A 22,372-nucleotide genomic window follows, 5' to 3' on the forward strand; every position below is an offset into this window, starting at 1 on the left:
AATGATAGTAGAAATTTTTGTTCTTCTAAAGCTGGCCTACTTTTTGGTTTAGAAACTATAAAGATTGTGATGCTATAAGAGATGTTGGGTGTAGCTTTAGTCCTGAACTGCAGCCACCCCCTATGCAAGTAAAGCATAGGCTGCTGGGTACGGATGCTCAGTGCCAGGCACAGTATGCTATGGAGGCCCCGCTGGCTAGACACAGTCCACACTGCCACCGCACAACCACCCTCCCCGGGACCTTTAGACTAAAAATGTTTGGTTTGTAAGTACATACTGTGCATTGTTGCAAATGTCAGGTGATCTAAATGATACATAACCTGTGGCTGTCTACACCATTGTTTACAGTAACATGGATACCATGTCAATTTGACACCATCAGATTTCCAGTACATTTAAGTTTTGCAATCAGCATAAACAAAAGTCAGGGTCATACTGTAAGTAAGGTTGTAATATATTTGTCCCAACCTGTATTTAGCCATGGACAGGTGTATGTATTTTTCTAAAGCTAAAACTAAAAAGGCAGTCAAGGTGAAAATTGTTTACTCAGGGTTGCTTGCTTGGTAACAGTTTATACCCCATACTGTTTACCCCATACTGTTTACAAAGTGATTTTTGATATGTAAGAATTATCATCCTGGGTTGAACTTGATGGTTTTTGTATCTTTTTTTCAACCTGTAACCGTCCTGTGCAAACCACTTCATAATACTAGCACTGGAATCTATTCTCTAAAGAAAGAACTTGCAGGGAAGTTAAACATTTAAACTCTCTGATATCACTATCCATTACTGGAGGGGGCAGGGCTTTTTTTTATACCATTTTATATGCATAGTCTAAAGTCCATGTGAAAAAAATGTTTGATATTCTCTTCAGGTGCCACTGATGAAAAAAAAACAAGATTTATGTTTAGTAACATTACCAAAGTGAAAAAATACTCCACATGTAGAATCTTATAAGGACACAAAATGCTCTCTTACATACTACATTATGTTTTGCAATGTTTTATGTTTTGGATTGGGGAGCAGGGAATTCTGTTTTCCCTTTTTGACTTTTGACACTGGTGCTGGGTCTGCATAGACCCTCTGGGAATTCCTTTACATTTAATGTAATTTCTGGCAGCTTGTTCTTGGTTATATATTTTGAACATATATATATATACCGTTCTGAATGTATAATTCTTATCACAATAAAGCTTTTTTAAGTTAAAAAGTTTTAATAAAACAATATCCAATGTGGTTGCTAGCTGTAGTATGAATTTATTTTATAAGCAATCAGCTCAGTGTAAGTGTGTCATATATAATATACAATGCAAAGAGGTCAGGAAAAGTTGAGGGAGAGTGCTGGCTATGTCCTGAAGTCCACTGGCTGCATAACCCAATAAGGAATTTTATGAAACTCTTTGCAGAGCATTAAAACAGTGTCAGCATATATTCCTTCAGGGTCCTTGCTCAGATGGTTTAGTTATATAACCATTAAACCGTGAACTAGCTTCAAGTCTATAAATTAACCACCGAGTCTGACAGTTTGTTAACACCAGTTTGATTCACCCATATTTGCCATCTATCTATATTCCCATCACGCAACCTTTAACATTTGTCTCTTCTTACAAGCAGAACAATAATTATTTTCCTGATTTTACTTCTCCACACATCTAATTGTCCATGCTGGAAAAAACCAGAATCATATTTAGACTACTGAACGTTACAAAGAGTAACCTTTGGAATTCTGTTATACTTAGTGATTCATAATCTGTTTTTTACATGCAACTCAATTTCTGAGTTGAACCTTCCTGATATGTTGGAACCTTCCTGATATAAAAATGTGTTTAATTTTATGTCTTTTCTCCTTTTCTCACAATGCCATCTTTCTCTACAATATCATACAGAGTTGCAAAAAAGTATTTGTCCTTTTCCCTTCTATATATGCCCATTTGTCACATTTAAATGTGATCATCTAATTTTAATATGAGACAAGTGTGAATAAACACAAATGCAGCTTTTAGATGATCATTTCATTTATTGACGGTAAACCGTTAATCAATATCACCCATGTTAAAAAGTAATTGCATCGATATGGAGGCATTTTGGCCCACACTTCTTGAATGAATTGTTTTAATTTAGACACATTGGATGGATTTCAATCATGAACTGCCATTTTTAGGGCATGCCACATCATGGGATTGGATCAGGACTTTGACTAGGTCACTCAAAAACCTTAATTGTTTTTCTTTGAACAATAAAGTGGTAGACTTGCTTGTAAGTTGAGAATCACTGTCCTGCTGCATAACCCAACTGCGCTTGAGCTTTAGGTCACAAACTGATGGCCAGGTATTCTCCTCCATAATTTTCTGTCAGAGAGCAGAATTCATGGTTCCATCAATTAACGCAAGCCACCCAGGTACTGAAGCAGCAAAGCAGCCCTAGACCATCACACTACCACCACTGTGTTTGACTGTTGGTATGATGTTCCTGTGAAGAACCATGTCTGATCTTCACTGTTATTATTATTATATTTATTTGTACCCTGTTTTAATGTGGCTGCAGTTCCAGCCTTCAAAGAGACAATCCTATAATCTGGCTGGGGCTCTTAATCAGCCAGCACAGCCCTGTCTGCCCAGACGGCACCCGCACTACAGGGGGGATAACACAGGTGGGGGAAACCCATTGTATCCCTTAATCCCCTCACCTGATACATCCCCTGTATACCGATGGGATTTGTGAGGGGATGTGGCTGATAGGATTGGGGGTTGGGTTTGGTGCACAGTGAATGGAGATTGTATATAAATTCTGTGTGTTTGTAATAAAGAGAGTTCTGTTTTTAACCTCAAAGCATGAAGTCCTGTCTCATGATTGAGGGAAGTGCTGGTCTGTGACTGCTTTCTTCGGACAGTCACAGCGTGTCCGCTTACTGGGAGAAGGAAGGAGCTGGCTGGCGGTTGTGTCCAGTCTGGGGCACAGGACGATCCGTCACATTGGTGGCAGGGGTGGGATATACTCCTTCCAGACCAGAGTGGACCAAAGCAACTAGCCGCAGAACAAAGTTATACCCTGGCGAGGAAGAGCCAAACGGATCCACAGATGGAGTGGATTGAACAGTCACCGGGATGCGGGTGACTTGGAGGGGAGTCGAGACCCTCGAATCGGAGACTCTAGTATGGGAGTTTGAGAGATGGAGAGCGGCCCTAGAAAAGTGGAGCGCCCACCAAGGTAAACATCCGCCCACCCTAGAACAACGAATCAGGGACCAGGTGAATGGGAGGCTCTACTTGTTCGGGGGACCTGCGTCTCCAGGTGAGGTTGCGGAGCTAGAGAGGCGGGTCCGACAGGAGATTGGCTCAAAGAGGAGTACCGAGCCATATACTGGGAAGCACGAGGCCTGCAGCGAAAATTCAGAAAGCCCCATTCTCCGGAAGGGATGGATGTTGGCGGGCCTGGCCTGTTGTGGGAGGCATTCGAGGAAAGGGGTGTCTTTGGCAATGGCAACATGGACCGATGGTGGGACATTAGTGACAAGCGCCGGAGAGCCCTGCCGCCCACTGCAACAAGTGAACTCAGCCAAGACCTTGAGGGACTAGTAGAATGGTGCCTCGAGGCAGAATACTTGGCGCTGTTCGAGGGGCGCTACGCCCTGCATTGTGAGCCGACAGATGTTACAGAGCGAGCTCTGGAGGCCGCTCAATGTAATTGGCAAGCCTCCGGACTTGAAGGTTCAGCCACTCTGCCCCTGGTATTGCAGCCAGAGCCCGAAGAGGTGAAAGTGGGCAATCACTTTTGGGAGGAAGTCTTCCGGGCGATTATGGAATGCATGCAGTCGCCGGAATTTGAGGCAGCGGTCTATGGGTTTCCACTAGAGGCGGCAGAAGCGCCAACAACAGGGCAGAGTGCCGCTGGCCTCTGCCTGCCCCACAGTGAAAGGTCCCTGCCTGCTAGCAGGGACCCACCAGGGCAGTGCGACGCGATCCTCTGCCCAGCACCGCAAAATGCCAGACCGGCAGAAGAGCCAGCCACGGGGCAGAGTACTGCTGGCCTCTGCTCATCCCCCAGCACAGTGTTCCTATCGGCTAACGAGGACCAACCAGAAGTGCTGGCACCCGGAGAGAGAGTCGCTGACCTCTGTCCTGCACCAGCAATCCTCGGTCTGGCTGAAACGCCGGCAACAGCGAAGGGTCCCCACCTGCTAGCAGGGAACCACCAGCAGAAGAGCTTGCCACAGGGCAGAGTGACGCTGTTCTCTGCCCAGCACCGTTCCCTGCACCAGCAGAAGCACTGGCAACCGGGCAGAGCGTCACTGACCTCTGTCCTGCACCAGCAATCCTCGGTCTGGCTGAAACGCCGGCAACAGGGCAGAGTGCTGCTGGCCTCTGCCCGCCCCACAGCAAAGGGTCCCCACCTGCTAGCAGGGAACCACCATCGGAAGAGCTGGCCACAGGGCAGAGTGACGCTGTTCTCTGCCCAGCACCGTTCCCTGCACCAGCAGAAGCACTGGCAATGGGGCAGAGAGTCGCTGACCTCTGCCCTGCACTGCTTACACCCCCATTATCTGGCTCTCCCCAGCACGAGCATCCGGGACGAGGTGCCGGCGGTGACCCTCCCCAGCGACCGTCACCAATTATGGGAGGAAGGGCAACCGGCACTCCTCCCCAGCGGCATGGTCCAGTGGGCAAAACGAGCCCCAGCTCGGAGAGCCAGGTACGGGTAAGTGAAACTGCTGCTGCTTTGGAGTGGGCTCTTGTTGTTTGGGTGGGGGAATGTTTAGCTGACTCGGGACAAGCCCGTAGTCAGGGTAACCATGGGAGGGTTCCATCAGGTTTGGAGGGAGCCGAGTCTGGGCTGAGGGCCCAGAGGGGAAAGGAAGCCCTGGAGAAAGGTCTCCCATGCCGGCAGAGGGGACTAAAGAGGGCTGCCCACTGGAGAGGCTTCTGGGCTGGCCTCTTACCCTTTGACTACGGGCCAGGCCCAGGAGCCTGGGTGACTGACATGGGGCTGCCAGGGTGCCCCAGAGGCTGCACGCCCGCTCTCCCTACCCCGCCGGACTAGAGACAGTAGAGGCCCGGTCATCCCCAATCCGATCCGTTAGGGATCTGGCTGTGTCTGCCGGACGTTTGCACAAGAGGGGAGTAATGTGAAGAACCATGTCTGATCTTCACTGTTATTATTATTATTATATTTATTTGTACCCTGTTTGAATGTGGCTGCAGCTCCAGCCTTCAAAGAGACGATCCTATAATTTGGCTGGGGCTCTTAATCAGCCAGCACAGCCCTGTCTGCCCAGACGGCACCCGCACTACAGGGGGGATAACACAGGTGGGGGAAACCCATTGTTATCCCTTAATCCCCTCACCTGATACATCCCCTGTATACTGATGGTATTTGTGAGGGGATGTGGCTGATGGGATTTGTGATGGGATGTGGCTGATGGGATTGGGGGTTGGGTTCGGTGCACAGTGAATGGAGATTGTATATAAGTTCTGTGTGTTTGTAATAAAGAGAGTTCTGTTTTTAACCTCAAAGCATGAAGTCCTGTCTCACGATTGAGGGAAGTGCTGGTCTGTGACTGCTTTCTTCGGACAGCCACAGCGTGTCCGCTTACTGGGAGAAGGAAGGAGCTGGCTGGCGGATGTGTCCAGTCTGGGGCACAGGACGATCCGTCACAGTTCCTACTGTAGAATGCTGTGTAAGCTTTACGCCAAAAACGTGAGACTAGCATTTGTGGTTTTTTTGATCAGCAGATCAAGGATGTAGAAGTATAAAGTAAGAACATGATATTTATAAATCAAGATATATGTAAATCATTGCAGATATTATCATTGAAGGTGATAACTTCACACTGATACTGTAAAAGGGTATAAAAACTCACATTAAGTGGAGAAAGGTCATCCCTTTGTCTACCTTTGAAAGGGAGAATTTTTCAGATTTGCAACATGACCTCAAGGCATTGATGAATTTAACACTTTTTTAAATGCAAAATTACAAATAAAATGTCTAGTACTGTGGAATGCCCAACCTCACCTTAAAAAAATAATTATTTACAGTTGCTAAATTATTATATTTTTGTGCTGGGAACATTTGGTTCTTAAATATTTATGTTGGTTTTTGTGATTAACCTTCACAGGAAATATTAACGTTGCAGATCTAAGGTTTATTTGAAAGTGGCACAACATCTTAAATACGCAGTCATCACCAAATTCCTTTCATCATGCCTAGTGGCAAAATGGAATAGTTCAGACCCCATCAAATATGCACATGTGACTATAGTCCATATAATAATTTAATATTGACATTCAACCACTTAGAACAGTGGGCTTTGTGGCTGTGGGGTGGCATGGCTACCTACAATAGCAATCAATATATAATCAAAGTAAAATCATTGTAATGAAAAGAAAAAAATAACACTTTTCTTTGGTGGTAAATTATCCCCCCCACCATGCATTTGCACTCTTTCCTCATCACTCAGCTCCATGACTCATACTGTACATGCCACCAGTCATGCCACTTGGTCGGAGGCACATCATTGGTCGTTAACTGGCTATTTTCTGTGATGTACCAGGCACGTCACTGGCCATTAAGGGATCAAAAATGGATTGCCTCTGCTGGAGGAATTAAAGGTTGCCTGTCAATAATAATTAATAATTTCATTAAATAAACCTACCTGCAGTTTGTGTTTTAAACGGGGACACAGCACGTAGCATCTTCAGAGTTATGATTTGATAAATATAGTTAAGTTTCCAAAGTAGAATTATAACATGAAGATGTTCTGATGATGTATTAAATTATCAGGCAGTTGAACTCTCCTGATGTATTCTCCCATCCCCTCTCCCACCCAAGGCCGGATCCAAGACCCTGGCCTCTGGAGGGGCACTCACTAGCACACACACCCAGACATTTACACACCCACAGATACACATATGTCCAGACACTCACACTAACACATACGCACACAGCCACTCAACACTAATACACCCAGACCCAAAACAATGTACTCAGATACTTGCACTAAACACACATTTAGACACTAACACAACTAGACATTTGACATATTGAGATAATTCACTGCCTCTGAAGATATTTACTATCAGATATAACAAAAATGTCACATGATTTAAATTAAATATACAGCTGTCATGTTTCAAGAAAAAATAACATTTTCCTCTTTCAAATGGTTTGTTCTCTTTGTTCTTCTCATGAAATCTACACTACAAGTAAAAAATAATGCCCACAACACACCTGACTTGCTGAAGGTCAAAATAAATAATTCAACTTAATATCTTTTGACAAAATCCAGTCTTCAGTGGAAAGAAAGGTCATGGTTCGCTAAATTGAAAGAAAAGCTTATCTGCTTTTTTCTATAAATGTATTATTTTTCAACATAGGAGAATGAAAAGTAAAACAATGCATAAACTATACATTTAAGATATTTACACGATTTCAGTATTTCAGTAAGTTAAGTGTGGTGTAACTAGTAAATGTATGATGTAAAATTGCTTTGGATCAATTAAACCATTAAATTATTGAATATCATGTCTACGTAGCATATATTTGTGTACAAAGCTAGCATTGCTTAGTTGCAAATATTTGGAGATAAATAGTTTCTCAACAACATTCTTATTTTGGCTAAAACTTAAGATCCTCCCAAATAGAGACCCATTGTAAGACAGGAATAGGAAGCGGCTGTCCGTTCTGGGTTGAGCATCTAGTATTTGTTTTGCACGATATTCTACCCTTTGGGGATCTCTTGGGGCTCACCCCAAGTGAAAAGGTAGATGCAGACGTGGACATCCTTGTTCCTTTGTGCCTAGTGGGATACCAACTGTGCCCCATTGATGAGGTCAATGAAGCATAAAACATACGTCTGGGCAGGGGCGTAACTAGAAACCTCAGGGCCCCGGTGCGAGAATCTGTTAAGGGCCCCCCCCAACCCATCTATCCCTTTCTCACTATCTACCCTCTCCCTCCCTACCCCCTCTTCTCACTATCTACCCTCTCCCTCCCTACCCCCCCTTCTCATGATCTACCCTCTCCCTCCCTACCCCCTTCTCACGATCTACCCTCTCCCTCCCCCTTCTCACGATCTACCCTCTCCCTCCCCCTTCTCACGATCTACCCTCTCCCTCCCCCTTCTCACGATCTACCCTCTCCCTCCCTACCCCCCTTTGTAGGTCACTTACCGTCAGCTCCTGTGTTGGGAACGTGAGGCGTTTGTCTCGGGTGCCGGCGCTTCACTGCTGAGCGCCGGCATATGACGCCATATGCCGGCGCTCAGCGTAAAGCGCCAGCACCCGAGACAAATGCCTCACGCTTCCAATACTGCACTCTGGGCAGCGCTGAGGCAGGTGGTGGCGGCAGCGGCAGCAGCAGCGGCGGGCAGCAGAGGAGTCTTGCATTTCTGTCAGTCAGGGGGGCCCAAGAGGTGCCGAGCGGTCGTTTTCAGCAACCGCTCGGCACCCCTTGGGCCCCCCTGACTGGCAGAACTCCAGGGCCCGGTCGTAGTCGTGACCCCGGTAGTTCCGCCACTGCTTCTGGGGTTTGTTGGTTATCTCGTGCAGGGAAAATTTGCCTCACATTTCAGTTCTGGACTGCTCTTTGCGCAGAATCAGACTGATATATGGAGATTTTTCCTCTGTAATGACACAGGAGAGCTAAAACTTGAGATACTCCTAAGCCAGGACCCACTGTAGGACAGGCTATGAAGCGCTGCCAGTTCTTGGTCAAGGACCTCATATTTGTTTTGCACAATATTCATATTTTGGCTGCTATTACTGAACTATCACAGACTGATTAAAAGTAGATAGAACAAGCTTCAGTTTAAAATTCTACCAACATATTATTCCCTGCAAACAAATCCATTGATGGATATTGCTATTTGCCCTTTATTATGTAACTTTACCTAACAAGATGGCTACATGGACGCTACGACTGTGTATACACAGATAAAAAATTGAATTATCTCAATGAAGGGGTATAATCCAAAATGTTGCTTGTGCCAAGCACCATGGCATGCCATTGATCAAAACAGGAAAACACCAACACTGCTTTTCTTGATGTAGAAGTTGCTATAAAATTAGCCTATTTTATTTTAAGATGTATTGACTCATATTATTTTATCTATTATTATTTATCTATTTATTTACAGTACATTGTTGTCAGGGAGATATGAGTAAAAATTTATTTGATTATCTTATCCTATAATAAAACAAAAAACCATTTGCTGGTGAAACACAATGAGGTGAGGCTGAACTTGCAATGTATGTGTCAAGGCAACTCATGGATCAGTGGAGGTAGGACATACACAACAGAAGACAGAGGTTCAACAACATAAAAGACATGCTCTCCGTTTATCATACAACTGGATTCTATAAAGTGGAATGCAGAGTGGAGAATGCATAAGACATTTTAAATGACTTTGTTGATTATTGCTGTTGAGTTCAATATTTTAAGCAACAGGATTAATTTTTCTATAGTATTACAATAAAATATTTCAGATATAAAGTTGCCACCTGGCTCTTGCCATTAAGACACAAACGCCCTTTTCCAATTAATCTATATATTTATTACTAAATTAATTACATAATGTTTAAATGGTCAATTAGTAATTCTAAGTGAAAAAAAACAGTGCAGCTTAATTTAGGTAACCTTTCTGTCGACCATAACTGAATTTACAGATTCTGCCTTAAGCAACTTCCAGTGGGGCCATTAATGCAGAGCTGACCCTTAGATGGGTCCCAATGGACCCTGGGTCCACAGGGGTGGTAATTTGCCCGAAGGAGTGTTCATTCGGGAAACATTTGTGAAGAAAGAGAAGGGTTTGTGCACCTCTCTTTCTCCATAAATCTATCTGCATTATTCTAGCATCTCGGTGCGCTTCCACAAAAGGCAATGCCACGGTGACAGCTTCTTGCCTGTTCCTCCAAATGGGGGGAGAGGGTGTGTCTTCAAGCCCTGCCCCTTTACAGAAGTGCATCACAGAGCCAGGTTCATGGAAAAGTGCACAAAGATAGAAGAGGCAAGAGAAAAAGCAGAGCTGCAGGAAAGGAGACATGGACACAGAAGCAGCAAGTGGAGAACGTGAGAGAGTGTGGTAGAAGGTGAATGAGAGTGTGGGAGACACTGAGAGTGTGTGATAGAGTTAGGGGTGAGTGAATTTATTAATATAAATATCATGTAACAGAATGGATGGGTGTGGTTTTGTGGGCATGGTTTTGTGTGTGTGTGGTGTCAGCATTTCATCCTTGGACCCAGGCTTAGGGTGGCCCTGCCTTAATGTCACTGAAACGCCAATGGTAGTTCTGATTTTCACATTCTTCTCCGTCTAATTTTAAGCCTTCAGGTTCTACACAATAAGAAAACATCTTCGACATTTTTTTTTCATCCTCTCTGACATTCAAAATGCTAGAGTGAAAACATACCGTTAAGCCATTTAGAATTGTACTGAGCCGTGCGTAAGGGTGGAAGACCTCCAAGGCTACGATAGATTGCAGGATCTCTTCCAGGAAAATCCATTGCAGTTGCTGCATATAATTCTCCATTGGAGGTAAGCAAGGCAGTAGAATTATGTTGAGGGCTATACGGGCAACGGGCCATACCACTAATCTGATCGTGTATTTCTGTTAGATTGCTAAGCTGCAAGAACAAAAGAATTCACAATTAGTCCATAATTGTTACATAACTAAATAAATACACAGAACACATAGAATTCATACTTAAATGTAATCACCTATTAACATCAACATTTTTGAGATTTTATCACCCAGACATTGACAAGAACACTGGAAAAAGCAATTCAGAAAAAGGATAGCAACTTTTGAAACCTGTTAAATGACTGCTTCATGTCACAATTAGTGGAGACATCAACTAGAAAAGGACACCTAGTGGTAACTAACAACGTGGAGCTTTTTTTAAGTATTCAAGTTATGGAGCACTTGGGGAACAGTATAAAAGTATAAAACGGTGACAATGGAGATTAATTCACATATGCAAACCATTAAAGGCTCCACCAAAACGTAACAAGTTAAGGGCATCTCTAAAGTTAATTGACTGATACATGTTCTCTGAAAGAAACACAGAAGATATGTGGAATATATTCCACTTATCTTCCTCTAATTAAGATATTGGAGATTGTTTTCTCCAAAAACAAGGGACCGTCATGGGGGACTAGGTTTGCCCCATCATATGCTACTCGTATTTTTGTTTTTTGGTAAAGGTCCTTTGTCTTTGGATATATGAATCATTGTTTGGAATGGTCACTATATTAATGATTTACTGTTTACTAGGGATGGTGATTCCCACTTGTTACTTCAAGTGCTATATTTCTTTAACTCCAAAATTTTGAATTTAACATTTACATTCCAGTTTTATGGCAAATTTTTGGGGGGATTTATGTTTGACTATCAGAAAGTGTCCCAATATCAGGAACCTCTGGCCCTTACCTCTCATGCTAAGGGATCCTCCTTTTCTGCCCACTGTCAAACAGCATAAAAACTCTGCAATTGCAACTGTGATTGCGGGGTAGGCTAAAGCACCTTCCACAGTGTTCCAGGGCTTTGGCTTCTTTGGATTCTCCTGTATTTGAACTCTTGCTTGCCTCCTAGTTCATTCTGTTCGTCTCTACCATTAACCATTAACCATTAAGCTTGGAATACACATTTGATTGTTTGCCACCTGTCTTGACCATTCGGACTATTCTTGACTATGTCTTTTGAAGCACGCTTAAGCTCCACCTCTATATAGTTTGTCCTATTTACCTATTACTGCAGACCACCTGGTAGGGGTGCCTGGGAAAAGATAGCATCCTCTGCTCCAATGCTTCTAACACCAACCCTGACAGCCAATGCTGTGTACATGTCTAGTTATCACAAACAATTTTTTTATTTCAGAATACCTTACTACATGCATTGAGTGGTCATCCTAAACATATCACTCCAACTATACCAATCGGTCAATGTTATGGTTTAAAAAGGACTTGTTCATATATGTCTATGTATGACGCACAAATCAAAGGATTGACAGAGAATAGTCATATTAATTGGTTATCGAAGCCAAGTCATCATGTTGTTTTCTCTGCGATTACTCCAAAATTACAAGAATAAAAACCAATCCCAATCTTGTGATGATCATTTCAAAATTATATATTTTGTTACTGAATATAGCCATGGATATAATAATGGACATAGATATGCAAGATTACTAATAAACATCTCCCTATATTGATACGTGATCTTGAATTTAAACAAATGATTCCCAGCACAGTGTGTTTTACTTCTTGTTGGGCTTGTACTGTGGGTTAGAGGACTGCATTGGGAGGCGGGTCCCGCCAAAAAACTTGCGGCCGGTCAGGCACTGTACCTGCGGGTCCCGGTAATCCCGCGCAGTCCCGCAAGGCTGTCTTCTCGCTGCTCCATAACAGTGTCTCCTATCTTGCTCCGCCCAGGAACAAGGCGGAGTCACGTGATGTGACGTCATTTCCTGTGACTCCGCCTTGTTCCTGGGCGGAGCAAGAGAAGAGATGCTGTGAGGGAACAACTTGCGGGACTGCGCGGGAAATCAGGTACGGAGGCGGGCGTGATTGGTCACAAATGTGGCGGGAGCGGGCGGGATTGGCCACAAATGTGGCGGGAGCGGAACACCCACATTGCGGGAGCGGGATTAAAAAAGCAGTCCCGTGCAGGGCTCTACTGTGGGTCTTTTCCTCTACTAAGGTTAATAAGAAAATAAATTGGCTTAATGTAACATATTCCCTTGTGGAGCTAGGACTTCCAAACCCAGGAAATTGGTTACTAAACCTAATATTGTAAGGTCTTTTATCACAAAAAAATAATTATATGAAACATTGTATCAATTATAGGATCACTCATGCAATGCTTTTGATTACTTGCAAATCTTGTGGTATGCAACATGCGTGTTGTGCTTCGCGGGAACTCAAGTGTCAGGGAAAATATTTTGGACATAGAGAGTCATAATATTTCTTCACCAGTGGGCTGTCATTTTTTATGCCTTTTTTTTTTCTTCAGGGCACTGATAAAAATGGACTTAGAGGTGACTCGTTGTAATGGATGAATGACCAGGCCTGAACACAGATCCTGCTGGTATGGCTTATGTTTATCCTTGCTTTAGTACTGGATGCCTACTTCTGCGACCCTTCTGCATTTTGAACTGCCATTTCCAACTTTTGCAGTAGTGCTTACCTCTCAAGCTCCACCCTCTGGTGTCCCGAATCACTAGTAGGAGAAGCTTACTGCGCATGTGCACAATCATGTAGAGTTGTGCGCATGTGCAGTGCTATCAGGACTGCAGGATTGAGGTAGAGCTAAGAAGGACAACAAGGTAGAGAGGAATAATCGAGTTGTCCTGCGCAAAAAAGCACTAAATTTTTCCCTCTCTATAATTAGTATATATTAGTTATTTCTTTTCTGGTTACTAAACTGTGCAAAAAATAGTTTTATTTGTTTTCACGTACCGTTCTGTTTGTGCATATAGGTGTAAATGCATTTGTTCCACAAGTAAATAGATGATCCCCGCTGACAAGCAAGACACGGATGTAATTTTGGCATTCGTCCTGCAAAATACAAAAAAATATTTTCCTCAAACATTACAACAGAAATTGTAAGCATACACTAAATTTTGAGTCATATCTGATTTATTAACCTGGTATTTATGCATTTATTTATTTATGTATATATAGTATTCAATAGTACACGTTTGTTTATTTTAGGAATTAAAATAGTTTACCACATTACTGTAGTTGCATGAAAACAAGTTGCAAGAAAATGCATCAAATAATGAACAATAAATGGTAATTACAGACAAGAGAAGAGCAATGACTTAGAAAGCAATACAACAAGAACGTTTTGCACCAAAAAGGATTAGCACAAACTGGAAATTAGGCTAACAAATTATGTGTGATCAGTTGGTGTCATGGAGCTGCAGACAGCAAATACGGGGCTCCCCATAGGATTCCCCTAATTGGTGTACAGGGGAACCCCACAGGGAAACCCTCTGCTGTACAGGGGAACCCTCAATTTGTGTGTAGGGGAACACCCAGGCAGTGTTTTACAGGCACAGGCCCTTACAAGCTGGTGCCGGCATAGGTAAAATTTTGGCAACCCAAAGCCAGTATTGTTTGTAGCAGCAGGGGGAGCAGGAGGCTTTCTTATTCAAAAGGGCGGAATTTCCTCTTCTGCTGCCAGCTCTCTGTTTAGACATGCCGCCTCCTTCCGTTCCTGCTCCCTCTGATCTATCCCCCATTTTTCATCTGTTGAAGATCCCAGTTTTACTCAATGTAAGAGGGAGGAATAGGGAGCAGTGAGAGGAGTGTGATAGGCGTAAGGTGTAATGTGTCATAGTTGGGTATGATAGCGTGATGTGTGATGACTGGGTGTGATAGGAGTGAGGTGTGATGAGGGCTAGCTAGGTATAATAGACACTAGATGTGATTGCTGGGTGAATAAGAGTTGTGTGTGATTGGAGTGAGGTATGATGGGAGTGATGTGCGATGGGAAGGAAAGTAGTAAGATTTGATGGGTATGAGGTCTGATGGGCGTGAGATGTGATGGAGGTGAGGTGTGATTGGAGTGATGATATGGTAGGTATGAGGGAATGAGTTGCAATGTCCGCAGAAGAAAGAAATATAGAAAAGGGGAGAAGATATATTAAAAAGTGGGAGAGAAAACAAAGAAAGTTGAGAGATGCAAGAGGTAGTGAAAGAGGAAAAGGAGCAAAAACGAAGAGCAATGAAAGAAAGGGAAAAAGGATAGAGGGGAAAAGGAACAAAAGACTGAAAGAGACAGAGAAAGAGAACGAGAAAGAGAACCTACAACTATGGCCTAGGTATTTTTTTTAGGAATAGGTGAGCAGTAGTTGGTGAGGTGTCTGTACTTGGACACCTGTGTCCCACACAAAGAATTTAAGTATCCACCACTCGGACCACTGGAAAATTGTCTTTTTTTTTCTGTCTATTTGATTCTTGTACAGTTTTGTTTGCTATATCCTTTTTGCATCTCTGTTAATTACTTATCTTCCTCTATTTTTTTTTTTTTTTTATCAAATCTCCTTTTATTGAAGGAAAAGAAAGTGATGCAATAAACACAAGGACCGGTACACAGGGCATCGTAACAGAGCAGTATACATCAGGCAAGATATACAGACGAAAAAACAGTTCACATGTAAAAAAAAACAAAAAACAAAAAAAAAAACGCACATCGCACAGCAGATACCTCCAGAGCTTACAAAAAAAAACAACCAATAACAGGCACAATGCATACAGGTCCAGGAACAAATGCCCCACCAGGGAGGCAGTACAGAGGACTGTGATAGAAGGAGCACCACAATGGAGATAAGAGCAAAAAAAACCCACCAAAAGTAAACAAAACCGAACAAAACAATGCACGGAGAGAAATGGAAGGTAGGTTCGCCAGGTAGATGGTATCCCAGAGGAGAACGGGAAGGGCCAAAATAGACAGGGGCCCGAAACTGGAAGGGTGCCAGGGACGGGGGAGAAGACCCAGTCATCACACGTCCAAGTCCAAGTCAGGGGGTACATCAAGAAAGCGACCCAGAACAGTCTGGAAAGTTGGGGAAGCCAGGAACTGCCTCCAGGGAAGCCACTTCAGGCCGTTTTTATAACCAAAGCCCCTAGAGGTCATGACTAGGTCCTCCATCTGGCAGATAAAATTGACCCTCCGGAGCCATACTGACACGGGAGGGGTCCTGGGTTGCCTCCAAAACTGAGGGATAACAGCCTTGGCGGCAGTAACGAAATGGATGGACAGAGATCTCTTGTAGGAGCCCACGCTGGAGGACGTGTGGTGCAGCAAAAACAATTCAGGAGTGGCCTGGAAACTGGGATCGTCTATGGCCCGTATGACCGCGGTTACAGCCTCCCACAGAGGACGTATCAGAGGACAGGTCCACCAAAGATGCAGGTAAGTACCGACATCGGACCCACAGCGCCAACAATGGGGAGGTACGTCCGGGAGGAATTGATGGAGATCAGCAGGAACCCTATACCATCTCGTGAGGAGCTTGTATGCAGATTCCTGTAACCTACTAGACGTAACCCCCCGCAGCAAGGAAATAAGGCTTTTTAGAGGTACGGTGTGCCAGCAGGAGTTTATAAATGATAGAGAGGAGATGTGAACGACCAGCGGAGTCCGAACACAGAAGTTCGAACGGGGTCAGGGGCTTGGTGGCGGCAGAAGCGGGGGACAAGGAGGAGAGAAAGTGCCGAATCTGATGAAAGAGAAAAGTCAGCCTAAAGGGCACGGGGGTCGTGAAAACAAAATCTGAGATGGAGCGAACAGAGTCCCCTGCGTATAGGTGAGTGACGCGGAGTACCCTCTCCCCCTCCGGGAGCAGGGGCGCTATGGCAGCACACGCCAAGCCGGGAGGAAAATCGGGGTTAGAAGAGACTGGGGTAAGGGGACCAGGGCAACTTATAAGGGGATACCTGGCCAGGGACCTGGAGAGGACACGGAGCGTCGACCTGACGGTCAGATGCCCCGGTTCAGTGAGTCTGCGGTACACCGGCGGGAGCCAGGGTATCGCCGCGATATCGGTAGGAAAGAGGGAGTTCTCGATGCGCACCCACTGTTTGTGTGGACATGAAACCCACTCCACGACCCGTCGCAGGTGGGAAGAAGTCCAATACCCCTCCACATCCGGGAGGCCAAGGCCAGCTTGGTCCTTAGTGCCAATTAGATAAGAGTGCGCCAATCTAGGAGAGCGGTTGGACCAGACATACCTAGTAAAAAGCCTAGTCCACTGCTTAAGAAGGGATCGGGAGAGGAAGACAGGGAGGGTTTGAAAGAGATAGAGAAGACGGGAGAGGATATTCATCTTTAGCACACTCACCCTGCCGAACCAGGAAACGTGACCGAATGACCACCTCCGAAGGTCGGCCGTGACAGAGGACAGGAGCGGAACGAAGTTAACCTCCACCAGGGAGGACAGATCCGCTGGGAGGCGGACCCCAAGGTAAGTTAGAGAAGAAGCAGCCCAACGAAAGGGGTATGTGCGACCGATCTGCATCTGCAGAGGGGGAGGGACACGCAAGCCCAGGATCTCGGATTTTTGCAAATTTATCTTATAGAGGGAAATGTCTTGGAACCTACGTAATTCGGCAGTGAGATGTGAGAGGGAGGTTAAAGGATCAGTGACCAGGCAAAGCATGTCATCCGCATAGATGGAGAGTTTATACTCCTCACCCGCGACCGAGAGACCAGAGATGGATGGGTTAGCCCGGAAAGCATTGGCCAGGGGCTCCAGCATCAAGATGAAAAGCATAGGGGAGAGCGGGCATCCCTGCCTGGTGCCATTGGCCAGGGCGATTTTATCAGAAAGGGTCCCATTGACACGAACATGAGCAGAGGAATAAAGGGCGCTTACGAGTTGTAAGAACCTAGGGCCCATGGCCAGCCGCTCCAACACCTTAAACAAGAAGGCCCACGACACCCGATCGAAGGCCTTCTCGGCGTCCATGGAGACTAAAAGCAGAGGAGTGCGGCGTGACTGGGCCAGCGCCATCAGATCAAGGACCTTGAGGGTATTATCTCTGGCCTCCCGGCCGGGGATGAAGCCGACCTGATCACTATGGATAAGACCGGGGAGGAGGGGATTTAGCCTCGAGGAGAGCACTTTGGCTAGAATTTTAAGGTCAGTATTGATGAGCGATATGGGACGATAATTACCACATATCTCCGGGTTTTGGGATGACCGTGATGTGGGCGGTGTTGGTGTGTGGGTCTAGGGGTGCCCCAGTCGCCAAGGCATTAAAAAGAGTCACCATGTGGGGGCCCAGGGTTGCAAAGAATTTACTATAATATAGCGGAGTGAAGCCATCCGGGCCCGGACACTTACCCTTCGGGAGAGACTTGATAGCCCTACCAATCTCCTCCAAACTGATGGGCGAGTCGAGACCGGCCCTATGCTCGGCAGAAAGTCGCAACTTCAAATGCTCGTCTAAATAGGCCACCATATTAGATATAGTCGACTCATCGGGCCCACACCCCCCTGTAGGTTGTAAAGCTTACTATAGTATTCTGAGAAACAGCGAGCAATGTCTTTAGTGAGATAGTGCAAGTTGCCAGAAGTATCCTGAAGCTTGGGGACGTGCGTAGCAGAACGTTTAGCCCTGAGCGCCCTCGCAAGCAGCTTCCCGGGTTTGTCCCCGAGCTCGTAGAAATGCCTTCTGGTGAGAAGGAAATTCCTCTTAACTCTAGAGTCCAGGAGAGACGAGAGGCGGGTACGTAAGGCCTGAAGTTGAACCAGAACGTCAGGAGCTAGGGTAAGTTTATGTCTAAGTTCGAGGTCGGCTATTTGGCGTGTTAAGGACATCAAGGACAACTGGCCCATGCGCTTAAGCTTGGCGCCGAGCTGGATCAGATGGCCCCTAATCACCGCCTTGTGGGCCTCCCAGATCGTCGGAACAGAGGCCCCGCAGGAGGAGTTATCAGAAAAATAATTTCTGAGGTGTGCATCGAGCTCCGGGAGGTAGGTGGGAGTGTTGATCAGATTGGCGTTAAGACGCCAACACCATACTTTGGGGGGGTGGAGGGGAAGGCGAAGAGTCATGTGTACAGGGGCATGGTCACTAATGGCCTGAGCGCCAATAGTAGCCGAGTGGAGGTACTGGAGGTGATGGTGGGAGAGGAAAAGGGCATCTATGCGCGTATAACGCCTATGTGGAGGAGAATAAAAGGAAAAGTCAAGGGTGGTAGGGTGCTGAGCTCTCCACACGTCCACCAGCTGGTTAAGGAGGACCATACGTTTTACCTTTTTGATTTGCGAATAGGGGAGGTGAGACGTACCTGTCGAACAGTCAAGTCTGGGGTCAAGCACCATGTTAAGGTCCCCGCCAAAAATCGTCAGACCCTCCTGACAGTCCGTCAATCTGGAGAGGAAGCGAACCAGGAAGGGTATCTGGTCCCTGTTGGGAGCGTACACAGTGGCAAGCGTAACTTTATGCGTCCCTAAATAACCCTTAACTATCAAGCTTCTACCCTCCTTATCCCTCCACGTATCGAGAAGTCTGAAGGGGAGACTTTTATGCAGGAGTATAGCAACCCCTTTCGTCTTAGAAGTGGGAGAACTAGAAAAGAACGCCGTCTGGTAGCGCCTGTCCGTCATCTTGAAGTCCCTAGTGGCTACAAAGTGGGTCTCCTGAATGAATGCAATATGGGATCTAAAGGAGTGAAGGAGGAGAAGCAATTTGGACCTCTGCTGAGGTTTATTTAAGCCTCTGACGTTCAGAGAGGTACATTTAAGGTGAGTAGTAGCCATGAGACATCAGAGGCCAAAGGCCAGGAGGGGGCAGCGAACCATACCTGTCGTAACAACTCAAAGCATTAAAAGGGTTACAGAAATCCGTGCATAAGAAAACAAAAACAAAACCGAACTGGGCAACGAAGAGCCCGATGACCAAGCATCGAATAGTGAGCCGAGTGACCACGCGAGTGGTCGATGACCTATTACCCTAGCCCGAAGGACAGGGTAGGTAGGCTCTGGTGGGGGTGAAAACGCGGAGGAACTGAAAGTGTAAAAGTGTAGGTGTGTAAGTCATAATGTGTGGTGTATATGTAGTAGGGATGGAGTGTGAAAGCACCTCCCTCCCCGTGTCCAAGATAGGAAAGGAGCTCTAGGAAAAGCGTGTGGAGGCGCATGTATGTGACTACGGGCGAGACGAAGAAGGAGGCATAGGGGAGACTACAGGTGGCAAAACGGTGGAAAGCCCTGAGGGCGCAGGGCACCGCCATAGTGGCCCGGTGGTAAGGGAAACGGAGGACCAGAAAGGTCATGGGTCGTGTATGCAATGTAACCGCGTGAGGCACAAGGGACGGGACACCAAAGCCGAGGTAAGGCCAGGTGTGTACAACATGGGGGAGTTCAAAGAACAAATGAGGAGGGAAGAGACTAGCAGCGTTAAGGTGAGTAGTCGGCAGGCAAAGCCGACGCTGCAGAGAGTGGGCACGTGTGTGTGCAATTGCAAAAGGTAGTAGGACCGGTGCAGGGAAGCCAGGTAGCCTAAACGGCAGTGAACCCACAGAAAACTGGCACAGACAGGCACGTGAAGGCGCGACCGAGGGGGAAACACAGGAGTGTGCGGGGCAGGACGGCAAGCATAGAAAATAAAAATAAAAACAGACTACAGACCGTACAGAACTAAGTGAGATCAGGCGTATTAGGCACGACCTGCAATACAGGACCACCAAGAAGCAAGTCCGAATCCAGGAGAGCAGCAACAGGAGAAGCTCCACGCCGCCGGAATGAGGAGACGCAAGCGGCGAACAGCGAATGGAGCCCCGCGGAGGACGAGACGAGAGCCAGTTCAAAACCTCAGGAGTCCACCGAGGTCAGGCGACGATCCCGGGAGCTGGGAGCGCAAGGCGATGCAGAGAAACGACGAAACCGGGAAAAGAAAAAAAAATAAATAAATAAAAAGAAAAAATACCCCCGAACGGCGAAAAAGAGTCTGAAGTCCGAACGGCGAAAAAGAGTCTGAGGTCCGAAGGCGGGCGAGAAGCGAAGGAGGACACATACCCGCAGGCCGTCAATAAGGCGACGAGGCAGGCAGTCCAGGACACCACGGCGGAGACGGACCGGAGAAGGCAGAAGTGAAGATCCTGGATGGCACTCCGGAGCGGAGAACCGAGGGACAGCAGGGAACCACAGCCTTAGGAGGCAGGAAGCTTCGGGCGCTTGGCCCTGTGAGGCTTGGACGACCAGTCTCTAGAAGGGTCCCGAAGGTGAGTCGGAGCGTAGAGGGTCGTTTCCCAATCCGGGACCTCGAGGAGCGGTAGGCCCAAGCTTTCCAGGAAGGCAGGAGCATCCGATGCTTGACGGAGGGCAAAGGTCTCAGCTCCCTTACGGGCAATAAGGGCGAATGGAAAGCCCCATTGGTAGGGGATCGAAGCTTCTCTTAAAGCCAGCGTGAGGGGCTTCAGCATGCGGCGGGCCTGCAGGGTAGCAGGAGACAAGTCAGGGTATATCGAGACAGAGTGGCCGTTCCACAAGACGTCTCCTCTCGCCCTGGTAGCTTTAAGCACGTCCTCCTTCACGGAGTAGTAGTGTAATCTGCACACAATGTCCCTGGGAGGACTAAGGGTGTCACCGCGGGGTCTGAGGGCTCTATGGGCCCTATCGAATTCAATGGGCGAGTCCGCCGGCCGTTGCAAAAGATCATTAAAGATGGCCTGCAAGGTCGAGATGAGATCAGGCTGGAGTACATCCTCCGGTACACCGCGGATCCTTAAATTATTTCTCCGCCCCCGGTTGTCCAGGTCCTCCATCTTTCGAGCCATGAACCGGAGCGTCTGGGAGTGTGCAGACACCTGCGAGGACAAGGTATCCACAGCGTCGGTAAGTTTAGAAGTGTCCGATTCAACAGCTTCCACGCGGTCCCCGAGGTGCTGCACGTCGGCCTTGAGGTCTGAGATCGCATCACGAATGCCTTGGGTGGCTTTTTCAATGATTTGAAACATACCCTCCTTCGTAGGCAGGAGCCGTAGCGCCTCTTGCAGCGTAGAGTAGTCCCGGGAATCAGAACAGGCGTCTTCGGGACAATCAGTACTGGAGCCGGCGGGAGACGGCGCCATCTTGGAGAAAGAGTCTCCAGAGTCCGGGTCGTGGGATCCTTGAAAATAGGACCGGACCGAGGTGAGAGAGGACTTCTCTCTGCTCCCCGAAGGTTTAGGGGTGCCAGGAGCCTTATTTGTTTTACCCATCGCGGGCAGAGAAACACGCTATAGCGGTAGGACACGGAGAGGGGCTGCAGAGCAAAAAGCCTAAGCGGCCATCTTCTTCAGTAGCTAGCCACGCCCCATCTTCCTCTATTTTTTAACCTTTTTTGCCCCCAAACACCATTGCCCCATGCAGCGTGCCTGTGCCATCTTTGGTCCAGCTTGCCAGTACCCCCAAACAGCTTATCTGGCCCTTCTTTGCCCCCCCAACAGCTTGTCTGTGCCATCATTGCCCGTTGCCCCCTCCGACATACACTATGGCACACATATGTAAACACACTTACACAAATGTACACATACTAACACACATACATACTAATACTCACTAACACACACTTACACACTCATTCTAGCACACATGCATTACCTCATCTCACACCACCCATGCTAACACACACTCCATCTAACACTGCTTACACATACATGCTTAGACACACTTACACATACGCATCTATGCTCTCACACACACTTAGACATACACATCCATGCTCACACACACTTATACATTGAAATGCATGCTCAAATACACTTATACATAGACATTCATGGTCACATACACTCATACATTGCATTAGAACCTGCATTAGGCACCCCACCGGACACTTATGCAGCGCCCCCAGCCACATATATACGGCGTGATGGTGGTA

The 22,372-nt window shown here is 46.5% G+C and overlaps 1 protein-coding gene across 1 annotated transcript in view; it reads right to left on the reverse strand.

Moving 5' to 3' along the window:
* Window positions 1-22,372, reverse strand: part of LOC149283168 (semaphorin-5A-like) — a 96,424-nt gene that overhangs the window by 39,859 nt on the left and 34,193 nt on the right. Inside the window, exons 5-6 of the mRNA XM_089497900.1 lie at window positions 13,451-13,549; window positions 10,404-10,617 (exon numbers count right to left, since the gene is read on the reverse strand). Coding sequence (XP_089354026.1) covers window positions 10,404-10,617; window positions 13,451-13,549 — 313 coding nt within the window. The remainder of the gene's footprint in view (window positions 1-10,403; window positions 10,618-13,450; window positions 13,550-22,372) is intronic.

The sequence above is a fragment of the Sceloporus occidentalis genome, unplaced genomic scaffold (genome assembly GCF_023333645.1).
Source record: "Sceloporus occidentalis isolate IW3139 unplaced genomic scaffold, rSceOcc1.0.p SCAF_110, whole genome shotgun sequence".
Lineage (NCBI taxonomy): Eukaryota > Metazoa > Chordata > Lepidosauria > Squamata > Phrynosomatidae > Sceloporus > Sceloporus occidentalis.